This window comes from Desmodus rotundus, chromosome 4, assembly GCF_022682495.2.
Source record: "Desmodus rotundus isolate HL8 chromosome 4, HLdesRot8A.1, whole genome shotgun sequence".
Classification (NCBI taxonomy): Eukaryota; Metazoa; Chordata; class Mammalia; order Chiroptera; family Phyllostomidae; genus Desmodus; species Desmodus rotundus.
Window position 1 is genome coordinate 79,039,341 of NC_071390.1, and position 22,241 is coordinate 79,061,581.

Below are 22,241 nucleotides of genomic sequence, written 5' to 3' on the forward strand. Positions count from 1 at the left end.
AAAGGCTAAGCAGTTTGAGAATATGCACTGTAGCTTTAAACACCAGTATGATTCTCAGCAGGGGAGATGTCCACGCTTTGAGAGATCTCCCTCCTCCTCACAAGAACTGAGATGTCTGCAAACAGTGACAGTTTCATTTCCTCCTTTCCAATTTGGATGCCTTTTATTTCTTTTTCTTGTCTGATTGCTGTGGCTAGGACTTCCAATACTATGTTGAATAGGAGTGGTGAGAGAGGGCATCCTTGTCTTGTTCCTGATCTTAGTGGGAAAGCTCTAAGTTTTTGTCCATTGAGTATGATGTTGGGTGTAGGTCTCTCATATATGGTATCTATTATGTTGAGGAATGCTCCCTCTATTCCCACTTTGTTGAGTGTTTTTATCAGAAATGGGTACGGTATCTTATCAAATGCTTTTTCTGCATCTATTGATGTGATCATGTGATTTTTCCCTTTACTGTTGTTTATGGGATGTATTATATTTATTGATTTGCAAATATTGTACCATCCTTGCATCCCTGGGATGAATCCCACTTGGTCATGGTGTATGATCTTTTTAATGTATTGCTGGATGCGGTTTACCAATATTTTGTTGAGGATTTTAGCATCTATGTTCATCAGCGATATTGGCCTGAAGTTTTCTTTCTTTGTTGTGTGTTTATCTGGTATTGGGATTAGGATGATGCTGGCTTCATAAAACGAGTTTGGGAGTCTTCCATCAGTTTGGATTTTTTCGAATAGTCTGTGAAGGATAGGGGTTAGCTCTTCCTTAAATGCTTTGTAGAATTCTCCTGTGAAACCATCTGGTCCAGGGCTTTTGTGTATTGGGAGTTTTTTGATGACTGCTTCAATTTCGTCTGCTGTTATTGGTCTGTTCAGGTTTTCTGGTTCTTCATTCATTTTGTGAAGATTATATTTTTCCAAAATGTGTCCATTTCACCTAGGTTTTCAAATTTCTTGGCATACAGTTCTTCGTAGTAATTTCTTACAATCCTTTGTATTTCTGTGGTATCAGTTGCAATCTCTCCTCTTTCATTTCTGAATGTGTTTATTTGGATCCTCTCTCTTTTTTTCTTGATGAGCCTACTTAAAGGCTTGTCGATTTTGTTTATCTTTTCAAAGAACCCGCTCCTGGATTCATTGATCCTTTGAATTGTGCTTTTAGTCTCTATGTCATGATAGTGTACATGGAAAATCCTATAGACGCCACCAAAAAACTACTTGACCTAATAAATGAATTTGGCAAAACAGCTGAATACAAAGTCAATACTCAGAAATCAAAGGCATTCCTGTATACCAACAATGAAACTGCAGAAACAGAAATCAGGAGAAAAATCCCATTTGATATAGCAACAAGAAAAATAAAGTATCTAGGAATAAACCTAACCAAGGAGGTAAAAGACCTGTACTCAGAAAATTACACAACACTGAAGAAAGAAATTAAGGAAGACACAAACAAATGGAAGCATGTACCATGCTCATGGATTGGGAGAATTAACATCATCAAAATGGCCATACTACCCAAAGCGATTTATAGATTCAATGCAATCCCTCTTAGAGTACCCATGACATATTTCACAGATATAGAACAAACATTTCAGAAATTTATATGGAACCATAAATGACCCCGAATAGCTGCAGCAATTTTGAGAAAGAAGAACAAAGCAGGAGGGATCACAATACCTGATATCAAACTGTATTACAAGGCCACTGTCATCAAAACAGCCTGGTACTGGCATAAAAACAGGCACATAGACCAATGGAACAGAACAGAGAGCCCAGAAATAAACTCAAGTCTTTACGGTCAATTGATATTTGACAAAGGAGGCAGGAGCATAAGATGGAGCAAAAATAGCCTCTTCAACAGATGGTGTTGGGAGTTCTGGACAGCTACGTGCAAAAAAATGAAACTCGATCACCAACTTACGCCATACACAAAAATAAATTCAAGGTGGATAGAAGATTTAAATATAAGTTGTAACACCATAAAAGTCCTTGAGGAAAACATTGGCAGGAAAATCTCAGACATTCCATGCAGCAGCTTCCTCAAAGGCACATCCCCTAAAGCAAGGGACATAAAGGAAAGAATAAACAAATGGGATCTCATCAAAATAAAAAGCTTCTGCATGGCTAAAGAAAACAGCACTAAAATACAAAGAAAACCAACAATATGGGAAAACATATTTGCCAATGATACCTCAGACAAGTGCCTGATCTCCAAAATATATAAAGAACTCACACCACTCCACTCAGGAAGACAAACAACCCAATTAAAAAATGGGCAAAGGACTTGAACAGACACTTCTCCAAGGAAGACATACAGAGGGCCCAGAGACATATGAAAAGATGCTCAGCATCACTAGCCATCAGAGAGATGCAAATTAAAACCACAATGAGGTACCATCTCACACCAGTCAGAGTGGCCAACATAAACAAATCCACAAACAAATGTTGGAGAGGATGCGGAGAAAAGGGAACCCTAGTGCACTGTTGGTGGGAATGCAGACTGGTGCGGCCACTGTGGAAAACAGTATGGAATTTCCTCAGAAAACTAAAAATGGAACTGCCCTTTGACCCAGCAATTCCGCTGCTGGGATTATACCCCAAGGTCCCTGAAACACCAATCCAAAAGAACCTGTGCACCCCAATGTTCATAGCAGCACAATTTGCAATAGCCAAGTACTGGAAGCAACCTAAGTGCCCATCAGCAAATGAGTGGATCCAAAAACTATGGTATATCTACACAATGGAATTCTACACAGCAGAGAGAAAGAAGGAGCTATACCCTTTGCAACAGCATGGATGGAACTGGAGAGCATTATGCTACGTGAAATAAGCCAGGCAGTGAGGGACAAATACCATATGATCTCACCTGTAACTGGAACATAATAAGTAGAAGAAAAAAGCAAACAAAATATAACCAGAGACATTGAAGGTAAGAACAATCTAACAATGGGCATGGGGGAGTGGGGAGGGGCAGTGAGGAGAGGGGATTAAAGGAACTACTATAAAGGATACATGGACAAAATTATGGGGGAGGGTGGAGATGGGGGATGGAGGGGGGTTCAGCTGGGGTGGGGTGGAGGGATGGGGAGAAAAGGCACACAACTGTAATTGAATAACAATACAAAATTAAAATTAAAGAAAACCCCTGAGCATTCTAAAAAGAAAAAAAAAGAAAAAAAGAACTGAGATGTCTCAAGAAAAGCAGATTTATGTTCTCCGTCTCCCAATGCTTCATGAGTAAAATGGCCGCCATTTCATTTTTGCTCTTTTACTTTTCTAGTCGTATAATTTGATTCACATAAATGAAGTGTAAGGTATGAGACAATCTACTATAAATAATGTGCCCCCAAACACAATTGTATTTTCATCTGAGAAATACTATTATGCATACCTTTTATATAGGTCATTAGGTCCCAAGACCCTTTCAGAGGGTGTAGGAAGTTGCACATAATTTTATACTAATATTAGGATGTTACTTTCCCTTTTCACCCGTATTCTCTCACACATGTGATTGATGATCTTTTTGATGTGTGCACCTGGCCAGGCTACAGTCCTCAGTTATTCAGTGGAACACTAATCTAGATAAAGTTATTTTGTAGATGTGAGTAAAGTCCATATTCAGTTGACTTTAAGTAAGGGAAATTATTCTAGATTATCTGGGTGGGCCTGAGTTAATCAGTCCAAAAGCCCATTGAGAGCAGAGCTGAGAATTCTCTGAAAAATAAGAAATTCCACCTGTGGACTGAAACTACTGGTGTCTGAGTTCCAGCCTGCCCCTCCTGAGAGCCTGTCCTATGGATTTCAGAAATGCCTAACTAGCCCCCACAATCATATAAGTGATTCTTTGCAGTAAATCTCTTAATATACCGTATATCTTCTACTCTTTCAATTCTGTAGTGTAATTCTGACAGATTTTGCTAGTGGAATTGGCTATAAAGGAACTGAATCTTAAGGCTGAGTTTTCTGGAGGTGGTCTAATTTGATTAGATTTAAAGGCACTAATGATTCTATTTTCAGTGGTAATGAGGACACTGGTAGTCCTTATCATGAAATGGTAAGAGATATGCAAAATGCAGTCATTGGATACTCCTAATTAATATCAATAGAGGGCAAGATTCTGGGTGACCATCTATTTGCTATTTTAGAACATTTTATTCAATCTAAGGAATATATTGAGATTAGCCGGTTGTTTCTAACTGCATTCAAGTAGGATGGAAAGGAAAGGTAAACTCAGGGCTTCAGATTCTCAGGTTGAGATCCAGTCTATATAAATGACCTGAGATCTTCTATATCTTCCTTGAAAGAAACCTTATCTCCTGTAGATGTGGACCAAGATTTCTGAAAACCAAAAATCAAGAGTCTTATTCTATTGGTGGCTGAATTTCAACACAAAAGTGAGGGCATTGATTGAGAAAGAACAGGATCCTGAACATTGACATGGGTGCATATGGGCAGATCTTAATGAAATGAGGACATTGAACCCCTAAATTCTGCTGAGTCCTTTTTGCCAGTAGAAGCAGCTTTCTACCTCTGCTTGAAGAACCTGCAGGTACTTGCCTTATAAGACACTGAAGATTCTCCTTAGAACCTGCTTTCACCACTCTTTGTATCTAAACCTGTAAGTAAATTCAAGTCCCAGCAGGTTTTGAAAGGTTAGGTAAGAGTGTGACCCATGAGGAGATGTGCTATGCTGCAAATGTGTTATCAGCCGTGTTGGTGGCAAACTTGGACCTCAGTTCTTGAATTTGGCAAAGAAAGATTTCAGAACCAAGAACTCAAATTGTAAGAGAAAGTTTATTTAGAAAGTTATGGAAATAGTAGAAGTGAGCCAGCTGGGCTGCATAGGCTCAGGGAACAAGTTACAGAAGCAAAAGAAGGGTCTTTAAAGATTAGGAGAGAGAAAGGCAAAGGTAACATGCCTGGGAGGAAGATGTGGGAGGGGAAGGGCGCCAGATGGTTTATTTATTTTTTAAAAAATGTATTTATTTTTTAGAGAGAGGGAGGAGGAGAAAGAGAGGAAAAGAAACATTGATTGGTTGCTGCTTGCATGCACCCCAACTGGGGACCAGGCCTGCAACCTAGGCATGTGCCCTGACCAGGAATCGAACTGGTGACCTTTTGCTTTGCAGTGTGACACCCAACCAACTGAGCCACATCAGTTAGGGCAGAGGGGTTTTTAAAAAATTTTTTTTCCATCATCATTTATTTCTCCTATACTCTGTCCCACCTACATCCCTCCTCCCCCCAAATCCCTTACCCCCAACAATCACCATGCTACTGTTCATGTTCATGACTATGTCTTGAGTGTTTTAAAGGCTGGGAGTTAGGGGAGATCTTAGTAGAGGATCTCAATAAAATAGTCATCAGTTTTGTGGTGATGCACCAAAATGGGATTTATTTCCCAGACTTTATCTGCCCTTGGGTGTGGTAGGCACAAATTACAGTAATTGGATTTTTGTTATCTGTTTCACTGAGTAGGGTGCTTTAAGCTATTTATCTTTTGGTTGGGGAGAAGTGTAAACCATTTACTCTGAAGTGTCCTTGGTTAGGAAAGATAGGATTTTGCAACTTGATGGCTGAAACTGCTTGGCCTTTTAATTATCTGTCTCAGTTTCCCTATTCCACTTGGGTGGCTTACTAGCCTGTATCAAAAGAACTGTGCAATTTTTCTAATTTCTACAGGCAGAATATGTGTGAGAATGGATATTAAGGGTGTGACAGCATCATAGAAGGAATATAAAGTTAGGTCAGCTAAAATTTATTGAGTGGGCCCACTAATCAGAAATTCTGGATTTGGTGTTATCTGAAACATGGATCCATAGGTGTTCTACACTAAATTAGTTGAAATGCCAGAACAGCCTTGGTGCACTATAGAGGAAAGCAGATGAAGGCTTAGGGAAATTGGATATTACAGTGGAATATGTATCATGTAAGACCTGCTCACTCACCCTCGGAAGGTCCAAAGACATATACCTTTTACCTCTGTTGTGAGAAATAAATGTGTGAGGCATGCCTGTATCCTTGAAGAGCTCTGTGGTTGCTCTTCTTTCTAAGTCAGGATTTACACTGGCAACTGCTACCATTGAACTGAGATCCCTACGTGCAATGAGGATAACGGGCCTCCCGGAAGGCAGGGGCCAAGTGGCTGCACTGACTTGTCAGAGACAAGGTGAGTATGATGACTCTAATGAACAGCAGAGTCAAAGTAGTGATTCAGATATTCTGACTCAAAGAAACCTGTGGCATTGTCTAGGTGATCAAAATAAATAGATGGGCAGTCTAGCAGATTCTCACTTGTATTCTATAGAAGTGGAAGAGTTCTAGGTTAGTAAACAAAATCTAACTTAAATCACTCCTAAATAGATAGTCATGGTCCATCAGTTAATTTCCAAACTTGAACCAGTTTGTAGACCCAGAACCAGTCCTTGAGGACTGCTAAAGTTTTATACTGTTAATCTGTCTCCCAGTCTTCCTTAAAGAGACTGTAAAAATAAGAAATGTCCGAACCTCTTTGAATTTTTGAGTTTATTTAAGCCAAACTGATGACAATTGCTGGGAAGCAAAATCTGAACAAATTGAGAAAATGCTGCAGAGAATGGCAGTTTTGCACCTTATTTTATACATTATAATGAAAGGAGGAGACATATGGGGGTTACATGAAATCCACTGGTGATAAATAAGGGAGGTGGGAGAAAGCGAGGGTGGGGCAAAATCCCTGGGACTGTATAAAAAGTAAAAGGAATAGACACATACCTCTTTTACATAAGTGGGTATAGGATAGTTAACAGTCAATATTTAAAACAACAATAACAGTGAGGGGTTTTTGTAGTCTTTTGCTCAGTTGCAGTGACTGCAGGGGTCTGCACACCCTGACATTCCAAAGGTATGTTGTCATAGATGCAAAAAGATAATAGGCTCACTTACAGCAAAGTTTGACCTTTGTCAAGGAAAATACTAGCCTACGACAAGACTACCCACCATGACTCACTTTTAGTTAGGAAGTTTTAATTTCAGATTATCCTTTGTGGTTACTTTAGGTCTCTGAGTTTGTCATGCTTTCCATGATAGCCTTTCCTGAGCTTGTTAGGTTTAGTATGTGGCCCATTTTTCATCCACAGAACAAATGGCCATTTACCAGGGTTACTGTACTTTGAATAAAGGGAAATAATCAGACTCTCCAGGGAATATTGTTCACTGTTTCTAAATTGACACTAACTCCTAGAGACCCAAAGTGTCATTCTGCTCTATTAGTGAAAATAGGAGCCTATGGTAAACAATGGAGTTTTAGCTCAGGTCCATCTAACAGTGGGCCCAATGAGTCCCCAAATTTATCCTGTGGTTATTTCCCCAGTTCTGGAATGCATCATCAGAATAGACATCTCAGCAACTGGCAGGATCCCCATTCTGGAACCCTAAGCCCTGGAATGAGTAATGTTTGAATGAGAGATCAGGAGAAAGGTGTGCAGGAAGTGGGGGTTAAGGGGAGAGCATTGTGACAGGATCAGGGACCCAGAGAAGAAGATATCCTGCAGAAACCAGGGGAAGGTGAGAAAGGTTTTGTTGGGCTGTGACAGAAGTTAAAGTTGGAGTGCTTCAAGATTTTACCTAAGATATTTGATAGTTGGACTTTAATTTTTTACTATTAGGGAGTCTTTGAACAATAGTGTGGCATGAAGTAAAATTCTGTGCAGGTAGATAAAGAAGGAGTGGAATATAGGCAGGGAGTTATAGGTGAATATGTGGTTCCTGATGAAGCAAATACATAAATCAAGGCAGGATATGATGAAGATCCAAGAAAGTTGTGAAGTCAGAGAAAAGAGAGGTCTCAAAGAGAGAATGGAAGCAAGAAATGCTTTAGCAACCTGCTTCACCTGGATTTCTCTGTTCTAACCGACCTCTTAAATTAAATCAATATTTGTAACTTGGCTCAAATTATGATATCTTATTTGCCATTGGCATCTATTCATGAGGGTACTTGTATTTGCCCAAAGCTTTTTAGTCTAAGCACCTCTGTTGCCATTGCCCACACTTTCTGTCAAAGCAGAAGAAGAAAGAAGATGGAAATACCAGTCCTTGGGTAAGGGCCAACTCTTTGGAATCATTTCTTTTTTATGTTGGCCTCCCAGAAACTTACCAGGATCCCATGGACTTTTGATATCAGTTAAATGTAACACTCCCTTCTTTGTATATACTCTATAGGCTTGCTACTCAGGGTGGGTCTATAGACCAACATCAGCATTACCTGAGAGTTCACTGAAATACAGAATCTCATCCCCCTCCCAGCCCTACTGACTAAGAATCTGCATTTAACAAAAGCCCCAGGCATACCTACCCACAGTGAAGTTTGAGAAGTTATGGACTAGATGTTGATTCCTTTTCGTCATTCTTCAATACAACTACATATTGTCTCACATATTGACAAGGGGTCATCATGGACTTGACAGTTTTGTCAAAGAATCTAATATTTTAGGACTGGAAGGGATCTTAGAAATTATGTAAGCATAAAGGAACCGTGTGATTTGTCACTCAAACCAGGACATTTTTGAGAGTGAAAGGAAGCGTTATTAAAATATATACCAGGACAACATGTGAAAAACAGGATTGTACTTGTAATGGAAAAACCAGTGGTCCTGTCCTGTTTAACAAGATACTGAATTGCTTTTCAGAGACAATAGACCAAAACTGCAAGTCATGCAGCTAAAGCTTGTGTAGAGTAGAGAATTTTGACCTCTGGCTGCACCCGAAACAGAAGTCTCCACCCACCCTGCCCCCTGCCCCCACACACACACCATAAGGAACCAAAAGACCAGCAAGTAACTTGAACACTGGAACCCTTTCAGAAACCAAGGTCTTGTTGTCTAGGAACACCTGGAATGGATACCCATTTACCATAAATGGCCATGTTCCAAGGATTTCCAATTAAAACTTGCCCCACCAGCACTTCTGCGTACCTGTTTCCTCTGACCCCTTAAAATCCTTTAACTCTGGCTGATGTGGCTCAGTGGCTTGAGTGCCAGCCTGCAAACTAAAAGACTGCCTGTTTGATTCCTAGTCAGGGCACATGCCTGGATTGCAGGCCAGTTCCCCATTGGGGGCATGCGAGAGCAACCCATAGATGTTTCTCTTGCATGTTGATGTTTCCCCTCTTTCTCCTCCTTTTCATCCTCTCTAAAAATAAATAAATAAAATCTTAAAAAACAAAAACAAAATATAGAAAAAATAAATTTAAAAAAATCCCTTAATCTGATCTATCAAGCAAGGTGGATGTGAGGCACCATTAGATCTCCCATCTTCTCAGTTGGCACCTTCTCTATCAATAAATCTCTCCTTCCTCCAAACTCTTGAAATTTTGTGTTTGGCTCTTTGAAATGTTAGATTCATGAACTTTGGTTCAATAGCATATGGAAAATGAAAAACCTCATTATTAAATATTTATTATGAGCTAAATTTTAAATATATAACCTCCAACCCCAATAACAACCTTTTTAGGTAGGTGTATTAATCTTAGTTTACAGAGATGGTAAGAATAGTGGGTTGACAAATGGATACCAGCTCACTTTAAGCAGAGGTCACCAGGTAATAGAAGAGCAACCAATTTCATAAAGAGCTTTCTTAAAAGGTTGCAGTTGGCATTGTGACCAGACCACTCTTTTTGGGTTACAGTTATTATTAATAGTGTATTACTGTTTTTCAAACTCAAACTGAGCAACGGATTCTCTTATTAAGTTAAAAAAGTTTGCCCTGGCTGATAAGGCTCAGAGGATTGAGTGCCAGCCTGCGAACCAAAGGGTCACTGGTTTGATTCCCAGTCAGGGCACATGCCTGGGTTGTGGGCCAGGTCCCCAAGTAAGGGTGCATAGAGGCAATCGTACACTGATGTTTCTTTCCCTCTCTTTCTCTCTCTCTTTTCCTCTCTCTAAAAATAAATAAATAACATCTAAATTAAAAAAAAAAAAAAAAAAAAGAATAGTGGGTTGAATTGTAGCCTCCCAAAAGGTATGCCCAAATCCTAATGCCTGTACCTGTAAATGTGACTTATTTCGAAAAAAGGTTTTTGTAGAGTAAGCAAGAATCTTCAAATGAGATTATCCTGGATAAGGGAGGGCCTTAAATATAAGATGATAAATGTCTTTAAAGAGGAGGGAAGAAAAGACATAGGAAGAAGGCCATGTGAAGACAGGCAGTGAGTGGAGTTATGCAAACCCAAGCCAAGAAACTCTGGGAGCCACCAGAAGCTGGAGGGAAGCAAGGAAAGGTTCTCCACTAGGGCCCTTGGAGGGAACCTGACTCAGCAGATACCTTAATTTCAGACTTCTGGCCTTCAGAACTGAGAGAATAAGTTTCTGTTGTTGCAATTTACTAAATATGCGATAATTTGTTAAGACAACCCTAGAAAATTAATACAATAAGTGAAGGGAATGTAGCCGGAAGGCAGGGAGGATCCTACTTAGGTTTGATTGAAAGAGCTTCAAGGGGAGAAGGAGAGGGGAGGGGTGAGGTGAGTGAAAGGGAGCGGTGGGATCTCCAGCATTCCTTCTCTTTCCCCCTCCCTTCCTCATCATTGCAAAAGTGAGCCTATCTTGACTCTCCTGAGTTTTAGGTGAGAAAAAGATGGAGAGCTTTGTGTTGTACCAGGCCACCTTCTGATCTCTGCACAGAGCTTTGTTGTTCACAAAGCAATCACATTTGACCCTAAAAAAAAATCTGTTTTACTTATGAGAAGGCTGAAGCATAGAAGGACTAAATGAATTGCTCAAATTTGTGTGTCTGTGCTAGAGTCAATCTAAGACTCCAAATTCTACACTATTACCATTCCACCAATGTGTTGGACAACATTTCTTCCATCATAGTAAAACAAAACAAATAAACAAAAAGCCCAAAACTAGTTCATGGAGTTTGGTTATGAGCAACAGTAATCATTGTAGATTGTGGGCAGGCAGCACCTGTGTCTGGATGGGCAGAAAGAGGCTATCCTTACAGGAAGTTGCCTGTATGGGGACTTTGTTAGGTAAACTTTGGTACAATCATTCAGCATTCCTTAGGAAATAAAAAAGGGCCTGAACATATAGTGTTAAGTGAGTCAGTATAATTTTTGAGGTTTTGTGCTAAATCCATGTTTATTTTCAGCAAGGACTTTCAAAAGATTTTGGCAATTGTGCTGTCCTTGTTTTTGTAAGCTGGCGGAAGCTTAATTTTGAGAAACCAAGTGCTTGAACTTCTTCACTCATTACTTGGTTTTTACGACCAAGTTATCTTTTTCTCCTCAGTGGGAGAGGGGGTTTGTGATACCTAGCTGGCAGGAGGTGCAGAGGACAATCATTTACAGTATTTGCGGTTGGGCTTCTCTAATCCTTTCTGCTTTCCCACTTTCTCCACACCCTGGGCAGGGGCCACTTTCTTTGCAGTATTTGCCATCAACAGTTTCCATTCATTTTGCTGGCCCTCCGAGTTTTTCCAGCTTTAAATAACACCTGAAAAAGACCTGTATGAAATTTTGGTCCCATTTAGTGGTGATCTGGAAAACCTTGGCAGTGATTTTCTTGTCTACTGCACTCCCAACATCCCAATTCTCATGTTCATTCTTAAAATCAGATCACTTCTCTAAGGGACATGGACTCTGCAGTGAAGTAGAGACCTATACAGGGTTTTGCCCTTTGTTCTAATTCATGCTAGCAAGGTAGCAGTGTGGGGATAATATCCAGGAGGCTCTGTCAGCTTGCTCAAGGCTTGCCTGGCGGTTTTCTGCAGCTTTCAGTGCACTTGAGTGTTGGGTGAACGGGGGAGAGGCGGGGAGGGATCTGTGGTTGGATTTTACCCCAAGAATAGAGCAACCCTCAGCTGAAAGATTTCTGTGCCCGGAAGACTGCGGCTGAGAGGAGTAGGCAACTCGGGGAGAGAGCTTTCCACACCGCTCTGATAAGCTCAGTTCCGCAGGGAAAGGAGGCGAAGATGTGGTAGAACTGGGAGAGGCGTAAACGTAGCTGGGCAGCGCCCTATGCATTTCCCTTTCCCTGAAAGTCCTGGCAAGAAGTCGTTTTACACCCACACAAACAAGACCTTCTCAAGCGTCCAGGCACGTCAATAGTTCATTTTAGGGGTTGAATAAAATGCGAACATTTTGGAGATGAAAATTCTGCTCCCTAAGGGATTCTTGCTGAGAGTGCTGGGGGAGGCGGGGCAAGGGGACACAGGAGGTCACCCAGGAGGCTGCGGCACTCTCCAAGCGTGTCAACCTTGGATGTTCAGGGTTGGGTGGCGGAGGAGGTGGGGCGAGGGCGGCGCGCAGAAATAGGGCGTCCCGCTGCCGTGGGCCACCAGCCACCAGCACAGTCCTGGGCCTGACGCCAGTTCAGCCAACGGCTGGTGTGTTGTGGTGCGGTGAGTTTGCAGGGATCCTTCCTTCCAAAGGGCCTCCGTGAGTCATCCACTGGGTAGTCGCGACCGCCACCCAGAGGAAATCAGACACAGGGTGGGGCGCGTTCCTCTGTGTTGCTGCGGTGTCACCCTATCTTGCTTCTGGTCGGTGCTACCAGCTCTGCATGTGGTGTGGTGGCTTTAGGGCTAGTCTGGGCCTCCAGGGGAGAGTTAATCTGCCGGCAAGAGGAGGAGCCCAAAAGGGAAGGAAGGAAATTGAGGAAATTGCAGTTGTTCTGAAAGTTTTTCCTTCCTTCCTCTCTCTCCTCCCCTCTCTACCTCTTTCACCCTCCCTCCCTCTTCCCCTTCCTCCACTCTCTCTTTTTTTTTTTCCCTGCAGAAGTGAGCGCTGGGAGACTGCGGCGCTGATTTTCCAGGCCGGACTCCTCGCCTCTGCTCCTGGAGCTGCCTTAAGACTGCCTAGGGACAGGGACAGCAGTCGCGCTCGGACCTCCTCCGGGACCCCTCCGGAAAGGGTGCTCCTGGACATGGAGGGCGCAGAGCTGGCTGGGAAGATCCTTTACACCTGGCTGACGCTGGTGCTTGTCTTCATCCTCCTGCCTTCGGCCTTCGGGGTGTCTTTGGGCATCTCTGAGATCTACATAAAGATTCTGGTGAAAACTTTAGAGGTGAGTGCCCACAGGGATGCAGCGTTCCAGTACCTCAGAGGACTTGAGAGAGAACCCAGGGTGGTGGGGGCCGAGGACAGAGCCTAGCTGAGAGGGGACCAAGTTCTGAAGGTCAGTGGTCTGGTGCGCGTTTTGGTTTACCCTCTCTGCTCTAAAGGGAAGACAGCTTCTGCAGAGCTGGAGAAATCCAGGCTGAGACCACTGGACCACCCTATCTTTCCTCTTCTTGAAGGCACAACTACCCCACTTCTTGTTCTATTATTATTTTTACTAATTGGATTAACTGCGGTTCCCCTTTATATCATGGGATTTCTTTTTATCCATTAAGCAGTGCAACTGTCACCTCACCAAGGTTTTTACAGCCCCAGATTTCAGAGGTCCTTTCATGTTCTAAGGCATGATGTTTATGCTCAAGGTAAGAAACCAATTGCTGAATGGTAAAAAAAAATCTGATTATATTTTAACGGAGTCATAGGAATTTTATCTAATCGATGGCACTTTAACTATCATGGAAATGTGTCTTATTTGACCTCAGCTCTCCCTATACTCTTCTTTCCAAATTCTGTAAAGGTTTTAGATGCAGGTGGGCCTGGTGGGGAACAACTGCAGCTCCCACTTATACAGAGATTTTTTAAATTACAAAGGCTTTCCTGTTTACTATCTCATCAAGTGTTCTCCAAAGCCTGGGAAGGTAGGGAGGGCACTTATTATCCTCCTTTTATACAGATAAGGAAATTTAGACTCAGAGTTCAGTGGTTGGCTTGAATGAAGAGGTCCTAACAGAGGAGGTGTGTTTGCCTAGTGGTTAGGTACAGACTTTGGGTGCAGATTTGCTTAGATTTGATACCCAAATCCCAGCACTGCTTCTCAATATATGGCCTTAGGGAAATCACCTACTTCTTGTGCCTTGTTTTTCTCATCTATCAAATAGGAGAAACAATACCACCTATTTTCATAGGATTGTTTAAGTATGTTAAAATATGTCAGCCATCTTAAAAGGGTGCTGGGACATGTTATGTGCTATATAAGTGTTTGCTACTGTTAAAAGAATAATAATATTATTTAGAGTCTAGCATCTTTGTTTCTCTAACTTATAATGTGGGTTCTCATTTTTCTGCCCTTATTTTCTTTTTTTAAAAAATATTTTATTTATTTATTTTTAGACAGAGGGTAAGGAAGGGAAAAAGAGAAGGAGAGAAGCGTCAGTGTTTGGTTGCCTCTTGCATGCCCCACACCAGGGAACCTGGCCTGCAACCCAGGCATGTGCCCTGACTGGGAATTGAACTGGAAGCCCTTTGTTTCACAGGTCAGCGCTCAATCCACTGAGCCATACCAGCTGGGCCTCTGCCTTTCTATCTGTCCTGGGACTTGGTTTTTTCCTCAGCCTTCAGGGGGCTCCCATTTATATATCTTCAACCTGCTAATCTCATAACTGGAGATGACCTGCTAATTTTCTACCTACTAATATCCTGCATATCTCTTCTACCTGCTGATAATCTCCTGTCTTACTACAAAACGTTTGTGGCTATTTTTCTGTCTAGTCTTTGAAGTTATATTTGATTCTTCATCCTCAGCTCTCATATTTTGAAAGTTCTTTTGTTTCTACTTGGTAGATATTTTGCAGTTTTGAACCGTTCTTATTGACTTCATACTCTGAACTTGCTGTGAACTATGCTGTGAATGTCTTAGCTGCCTCTTATTGTTAGACTTCTTCAGAATATTGTCCTCATAGCACATGATCCTCTTCAGCTGGTGTTCACTCTTTCTCAAGACTCTGATATGATTGAACTGTTTTCCCATACAGCAATGTCTTTGGGATTTATATGCCAAGTAAGGATGGAGTGAGGATAAATTCCGCAGATGGGCTTCTAGGGGCTGGCTGACTCCTGTATTTCTTGCTTTATTAATTCAAGCTACAGCTAAAGATATGTCCAGGGAGAGGCCAGCAGTTGGCTTCAGCCTGGCAAATAACTATTATGCTTAGAAGAGATATCTCTGGTCTAACACTGGCCTTCAGTGTGGCAAGGCCTCAAGTTTTCTTTTTTTGTCCATCTACACTTGAAGAGACTTTCAGAGATGTACTCTTTGTTAAGCAAACTCTCAAGAACACCAATTTAAAAAAATATATTTTATTTATTTTTAGAGAAAGAGGGAGGGAGGGAGGGAAGGAATGCGGCAGGCGGAAAACTTGGAAAGAAAAGAGCAGTGATCCCTTCCACTGAGAACGTACTTTTTTCCGAGGAACTGCAGTTGTATGGATGCGGGTAGACTTTTTACACGGGGAGAAGTTCTTCCAGCATTTTTACCTGCACGTGCTGAGACAGTCTGGCGCATAGGTCCTTTCAGCAGAACCTGCCTTAGGCACTTAACCTCTCGTGGCTCAGGCACCCCAAGACAAAAAAAAAAAATGGCCCAAATGAAAGAACAGATCAAAGCTCCAGAAAAAATACAACTAAGCGATGAAGAGATAGCCAACCTATCATATGCACAGTTCAAAACACTGGTAATCAGGATGCTCACAGAATTGGTTGAATTTGGTCATAAATTAGATGAAGAAATGAAGGCTATGCTGAGTGAAATGAAGGAAAATGTACAGGGAACCAACAGTGACGGGAAGGAAACTGGGACTCAAATCAACGGTGTGGACCAGAGGGAAGAAAGAAACATTCAACCAGAAAAGAATGAAGAAACAAGAATTCAAAAAAATGAGAAGAGGCTTAGGAACCTCCAGGCCATCTTTAAACATTCCAACATCCTAATCATAGGGGAACCAGAAGGAGAAGAGGAAGAGCAACAAATTGAAAACTTATTTTAACAAATAATGAGGGAGAACTTTCCCAATCTGACAAAGGAAATAGACTTCCAGGAAGTCCAGGAAGCTCAGAGACTACCAAAGAAGCTGGACCCAAGGAGGAACACACCAAGGCACATCATAATTACATTACCCAAGATTAAATATAAGGAGAGAATCTTAGAAGCAGCAAGAGAAAAGGAGACAGTTACCTACAAAGGAGTTCCCATAGGACTGTCAGCTGATTTCTCAAAAGAGACCTTAGAGGCAAGAAGGGGCTGGCAAGAAGTATTCCAAGTCATGAAAGGCAAGGACCTGCATCCAAGATTGTTCTATCCAGCAAAGCTATCATTTAGAATGGAAGGGAAGATAAAGTGCTTCTCAGATAAGGTCAAGTTCAAGGAATTCATCATCACCAAGCCCTTATTATATGAAACGTTAAAGGGACTTATCTGAGAAAAAAAAAGATAAAAAATATGAACAGTAAAAATGACAGCAAACTCACAGTTATTAACAACCACACCTAAAACAAAAACAAAAGCAAACTAAGCAAACAACTAGAACAGGAACAGAACCACAGAAATGGAGATCACATGGAGGGTTATCAACAGGGGAGTGGGAGGGGAAGAGAGGGGGGAAAGGTACAGAGAATAAGTAGCATAAATGGTAGGTAGAAAATAGACAGGGGGAGGGTAAGAATAGTATAGGAAATGTAGAAGCCAAAGAACTTATATGTATGACCCATGGACATGAACTAAAGGGGGGGAATGTGGGTGGGATGGGGTATTCCGGGTGGAAGGGAATAGATGGGGGGAAATGGGACAACTAATAGTATAATCAATAAAATATATTATTTAAAAAAAGAGAAAGAGGAAGGGAGGAAGAAAGAGGGAGAGAAGGATCAATGTGTGATTGCCTCTCCAGTTCCCCCTACTGGGGACCTAGCTGGCAACCCACGCATGTGTCAGGATTGGGAATCTATCCAGCAACCCGTTGGTTCACAGGCCAGCACTCAATCCTCTGAGCCACACCAGCCAGGGCAAGAACACCAGTTTTTAAATTGTAGTGGGAGATACGCCACTTAGCTCGGAAGAGACAGTGGTAGCATAAAGAACCACCCTTCTTGCCAAGACTAAGTTATTAGGTTAGAGAGAAGCTTGGCATATATGGAATTAGGATGGGGATTCATTTTGTGAACCAACTCTGACTTGTGGATTGAAGCTGCCTGGAGTGCCTGTGTTTGGAAGAAGTAGGGGGCTCACTAGGAAAGAGTAATGATCCCATGGTGATGTCTGCTTTAGGCATAGGAGACGAAAATGGCAACCCAGTGCTTTTGATCCTTCCACTGGAACAGCATTAGGTATTTCAAAGGCCTTTCTGTTAGGTGGGGGTTAGTATAGTGGATTGTTTTTCCTGACTATAGGGATAGTTCCCTTAAAAATTGTACTGGTTGCTTAATACTAGAACATCTTTGTTAGTGATGGTTTTGTGTACACATAGGTCAGAACTTATCAATGCACACCTTAAATATGTAATTTATTGTCTATGAATTATACTTCAATAAATTATTCCTGTTTCAGAAACAAGTTTTATAAAAACAACAACAAAAAAGAGAACATCTTTGTTAGTATTTAGTATTAGAACATCTTTAGTTCTGGAGAAATACCCTGCATTTTTGTAGATTCCATTCAAGGCCCAGCCCTTCCTGCTACTTAGTATGTTCTCTACTGATCTGGGGTTTTTTGTTTTTTGGTTTTTTTTTTTTTTTTGCATTCCAGGACCAAGAACATTCTATAGGTTCTTTCATTGGAATTTGAAATTTCTCAAGTTTTCTTGGTTACAATCTGCATACCATTTAAAAGGTCATTTAGTTTTGTACATTATGTGTTTCCTTTTCTAAGTTTTATTGACAGCGGATGGCTTTTTTCATGACCATAAACTCAAATTCTAGACGTCGAAATGTGTGTGGGGTGCCTTCTGAATAGCTGATTGTAGTAATTGCTATTTGTCAAGTAACTGATCCAGCTTTATGCTCTTCTCTGACTCTTTCTTAGGTGCTCATCATTTCAGGTAATATTTATTGAGCACATACTGCGTGTTGCCTTCTGCATTGCTGAATATCTCTAGATGAGTACATAAGCCCCTGATAAGCAAGCTACTTGAGGACAAGACTTAAATTCTTAGAAGTTTAGTGATTCTCTAAACTAGTGACTTTCAAGGTCTATATAACAGTTTCTAAGGAATATTATAATTATATAGGGAAAATTATTTTAAGAATACAAACTATAAAAAGTAAAATTTTTGGCTGAGGGCATGAGAGAGTGATCCATTTGGACGGTAGGGTATATATAGCTGAATTTCTAGAAGGGTATGTGTGAAGTTTCTATTTTATTAGAGAGGAGCATAGATTAAAGGTTGAAAATGCTGTTGTCTCCCTGCCTGGGTTGCTGAACACCAAAAGGTTGCAGGTTCGATTCCCAGTCAGGACATATACCTAGGTTGCCAGTTTGATCCCTGGTCAGGGCACGTAAGGGGGGCAACTGATCTATGTTTCTAACATTGACATTTTTCTTTCTTTTTTTTTAAACTTGATATAATTTTTAAAAATATATTTTATTGGTTATGCTATTATAGTTGTCCCATTTTCCCCCCCTTTATTCCTCTGTGCCCTGCAATGCCCCTCCCACCCGCATTTCTCCTCCTTAGTTCATATCCATGGGTCCTACATACAAGTTCTGTGGCTTCTCCATTTCCTATACTGTTCTTAACGCCCCCTGTGTATTTTGTACCTACCATTTATGCTTCTTATTCCTTGTACCTATTCCCCCATTCTCCCCCTGCCCCCTTTCTGCTGATAACCCCCTGTGTGAACTCCATTTCTGTGTTTCTGTTCCTGTTCTAGTCATTTGCTTAGTTTGTTTTTGTTTTTGTTTTTTTTTATTCAGTTGTTGATAATTGTGAATTTGTTGTCATTTTACTGTTCGTAGTTTTGATCTTCTTATTTTCTTTAGATAAGTCCCTTTAACATTTCATATAATAAGGGCTTGGTGATGATGAACTCCTTGAACTTGACATTATCTGGGAAGCACTTTATCTGACCTTCCATTCTAGATGGTAGCTTTCCTGGATAGAGTAATCTTAGACGTAGGTCCTTGCCTTTTATGACTTTGAATACTTCTTTCCAATCCCTTCTTGCCTGAAAAGTTTCTTTTGAGAAATCAGCTGACAGTCTTACGGGAAGTCCTTTGTAGGTAACTGTGTCCTTTTCTCTTACTGCTTCTAAGATTTTCTCCTTATCTTTAATCTTGGGTAATGTAATTATGATGTGCCTTGGTGTGTTCTTCCTTGGGTCCAGCTTCTTTGGTAGTCTCTGAGCTTCCTGGACTTCCTGGAAGTCTATTTCCTTTGCCAGATTGGGGAAGTTCTTCATTATTTTTTTCAAATAAATTTTCAATTTCTTGCTTTTTCTCTTCTTCTTCTGGCACCCCTATGATTAGGATGTTGGAATGGTTACAGTTGTCCTGGAGGTTCCTAAGCTTCTCCTCATTTTTTTGAGTTCTTGTTTCTTCATTCTTTTCTGGTTGAATGTTTATTTCTTCTCTTTGCTTCAAATCATTGATTTGAGTCCCAGTTTCCTTCCCTGCACTGTTGGTTCTGAATACACTTCTCTTCATTTCACTTTGTGTAGCCTTCACTTTTTCCTCCATTTAGTGGTCGAGCTCAATCAGATCTGTGAGCATCCTGATTACCAGTGTTTTGAACTGTGCATCTGGTAGGTTGGCTATCTCTTCATCTCTTAGTTCTATTTTTGGAGCTTTGATCTGTTCTTTCATTAGGGCCATATTTTTTTCTCTCTCATGGCTGTTACACTGTAGGGGGTGGAGCCTTGGATATTTGTCAGGTCGGGGTAATCTAAGTTGATGTCTTGTGACACTGTATGTGGGGGAGGGATCCAAGAGGGAGCAATGCCTCTTGTTCAGCTCTCAGCGGGCTTTTAGTCACTTTCCCCTGCTACCCACAAGCAAATTGGGCCCTTCTGGCCTAGGTGGGTGGTTTTGCGTATGTTCTAGGACCCTGTGGGTCTCTCCAATGAACTCTCCTGTGAGCTGGGAGTTTCTCCCCCTGCCCCAACCCCCACAGGATTTTATTTCCCTTCATTGGAACCCTGGGTTTTGTGGTCTGTTTCGCTCCCCAGTTGTTCTCCTAGTTTATCTGCATGCAAATGTGGGACCGCCTGGTCCGCCAGCCACTGCCTTGCTGGGAGTCCTCTCTGCTCTGGCTTCCCATCTCCAGCCCTCCTACCAGTCTTTATGAATGTTTCTCTTTTAACTCCTTGGTTGTTGGACTTCCATATAGTTCTATTTTATGGCAGTTTTTGTTATTTTTTGTTTTTAAATTTGTTGTTGTCCTTCTTTTTGTTGTGCAAGGAGGCACAGTGTATCTATTTACACCTCCATCTTGGCCAGAAGTCCAAAGTGTTTCTCTCTCTCACTCATCCTCTCTCTCTAAACTCAATAGACAGTCTTGACTGGTATGGCTCAGTTGCCTGGGCATTGCCTTGCAAAGTGAAAGGTTGCTGCTTGTATACGTACGTGGTCAGAGCACATGCCTGGTCTGTGGGTTTAATACCTGGTTGGGGCATGTATGAGAGGCAACTGATTGATGTTTCTCTCTCACATTGGTGTTTGTCTTCCTCTTTCTCTAAAGGTAAATAAATAAAAATCTTAAAAAAATAAAATTTAAATATATCTTCGGGTGAGGATTAAAGAAAAAAAAAATGCCGTTGTCAACCCTGAAAGGTATTTATATGATAGGGGTGAGGGTAGTGAAGGATTGCTATTCATTGGCCTAAGATTAGAAGGAAATAAAGAATGTGAAGAGAATATAGGATTGATGGAAAAGAAGGTAGGGGAATGTTATTCAATTATCTAATCAGATAGTAAATATTAATAGACTAACTTTTTCCACAACTTTTGAGGAATAAGATGGAAGCATGAATAAGTTCATTCAAATTTTTGTCCCTGTAACCTTGGGCCGGTCACCTACCACCTCAACCTGTTTCGACGTGTATAGAGAAATATGCCTCCTAGAGTTACTGTACAGATTCAATGAGGAAAGGTAAATAAAAGCACTTGATGCATAGTAGGTGTTTGCTTTTGAATTCAAAAAGTTTGAATTCAAAAACTCTTTGATTTTCTTCTTCTTCTATGTGGCTAAAATTTAACCTACCTTCAAATTTTTGATGGGTTAGCATACATACTCAGAGCAGAAAATTCCTGCCATTTACTTTAAGTAGTATTCTTTCTCTTGACCTTATTTTCTGTCCACCATGTTTTTCTACTTTTTTAAAGGCATGTCAATAATTCTCAGATGGTTATGACACCTCTTATTATAATACTCAATTATTATACCTGATGTTGGAAATACAGCAAATGTACTAGAAGCCATGGCTATTTATGACAGAAAGTAATAAGAAGGAAAAACTAGCAAGGCACCATGATTTTCATTTAACTTAATTCTATAACAACTCTCTGAGATAGGGTTTATTATCACTACCATTGGTAGATTGGGGAATGGAGGTTCACAGAGATAATTTATCAACAGTGAGTGATGCCCCTGTGTTAGTTTGCTTGGGCTGCCATAACAAAGTACCATGGACTGGTTGGCTTAAGCAGAAATTTATTTCCTCATAGTTGTGGAGGTTAGAAGTTCAAGATGAAGGTGGTGGCAAGTTGGTTTCTCCTGAGGCCTCTCTCCTTGTCTTGCAGATGGCTGTCTTTTTGCTATGTTCTCACATGACCTTTCCTCTGCGTGTGCATCCCTGGTATCTCTTTGTTCATCCAGATTTCTTCCTCTTATAAGGGCACTGAGCAGATTGTATTGGGGTTCACCCTAAAGACCTCACTGTAATAGGTTCACCTTTTTAAAGGTCATATCTCCAAATACAGTTAGATTCTGATGTGCGGGGAGTTAAGCCTTCAACATATGATCTTGGTGGGGGGGCAAAATTCAACCCATAACAACTACAAAATATCAATATTTTCCATCATGAGCGTGAAATAATTGTCCTAGTTAAAAGTAATTACTATTATATAAAATACATAATCAGACAACTTTAATAAAAATACTGAGCTCCAAAGTTAATAGTGATTGTTTATAAGATTTTATTTTAATCACATTTTTGGTCTACTTGTAAATGATATAAGTACCAAAGCTTTAAATTAAAAAACTATAAAACCCTGGCTGAGTAGCTCAGTCAGTTAGAGTATTGTCCCTATACATCAAGGTTGTAGGTTTGATCCTTGGTCAGAGCACACACAGGAATTAGCCAATGACTGCATAAATAAGTAGAAAAACAAATCAGTGTTTTCCTCTCTTTCTCTAAAAACCAATAAATAAAATAAC

The 22,241-nt window shown here is 40.8% G+C and overlaps 1 protein-coding gene across 5 annotated transcripts in view; it reads left to right on the forward strand.

Annotated features, from left to right (window-relative positions):
• Positions 1-22,241, forward strand: part of GPAT3 (glycerol-3-phosphate acyltransferase 3) — an 89,285-nt gene that overhangs the window by 11,396 nt on the left and 55,648 nt on the right. For 2 of the 5 annotated variants that reach the window (XM_045183641.2, XM_024574900.3), the window contains exon 2: positions 12,757-13,045. In XM_045183641.2, coding sequence (XP_045039576.1) covers positions 12,905-13,045 — 141 coding nt within the window. In that variant the 5' untranslated portion in view covers positions 12,757-12,904. The other 3 variants (XM_024574899.3, XM_045183639.2, XM_053922689.2) reach the window with 3 other exon arrangements.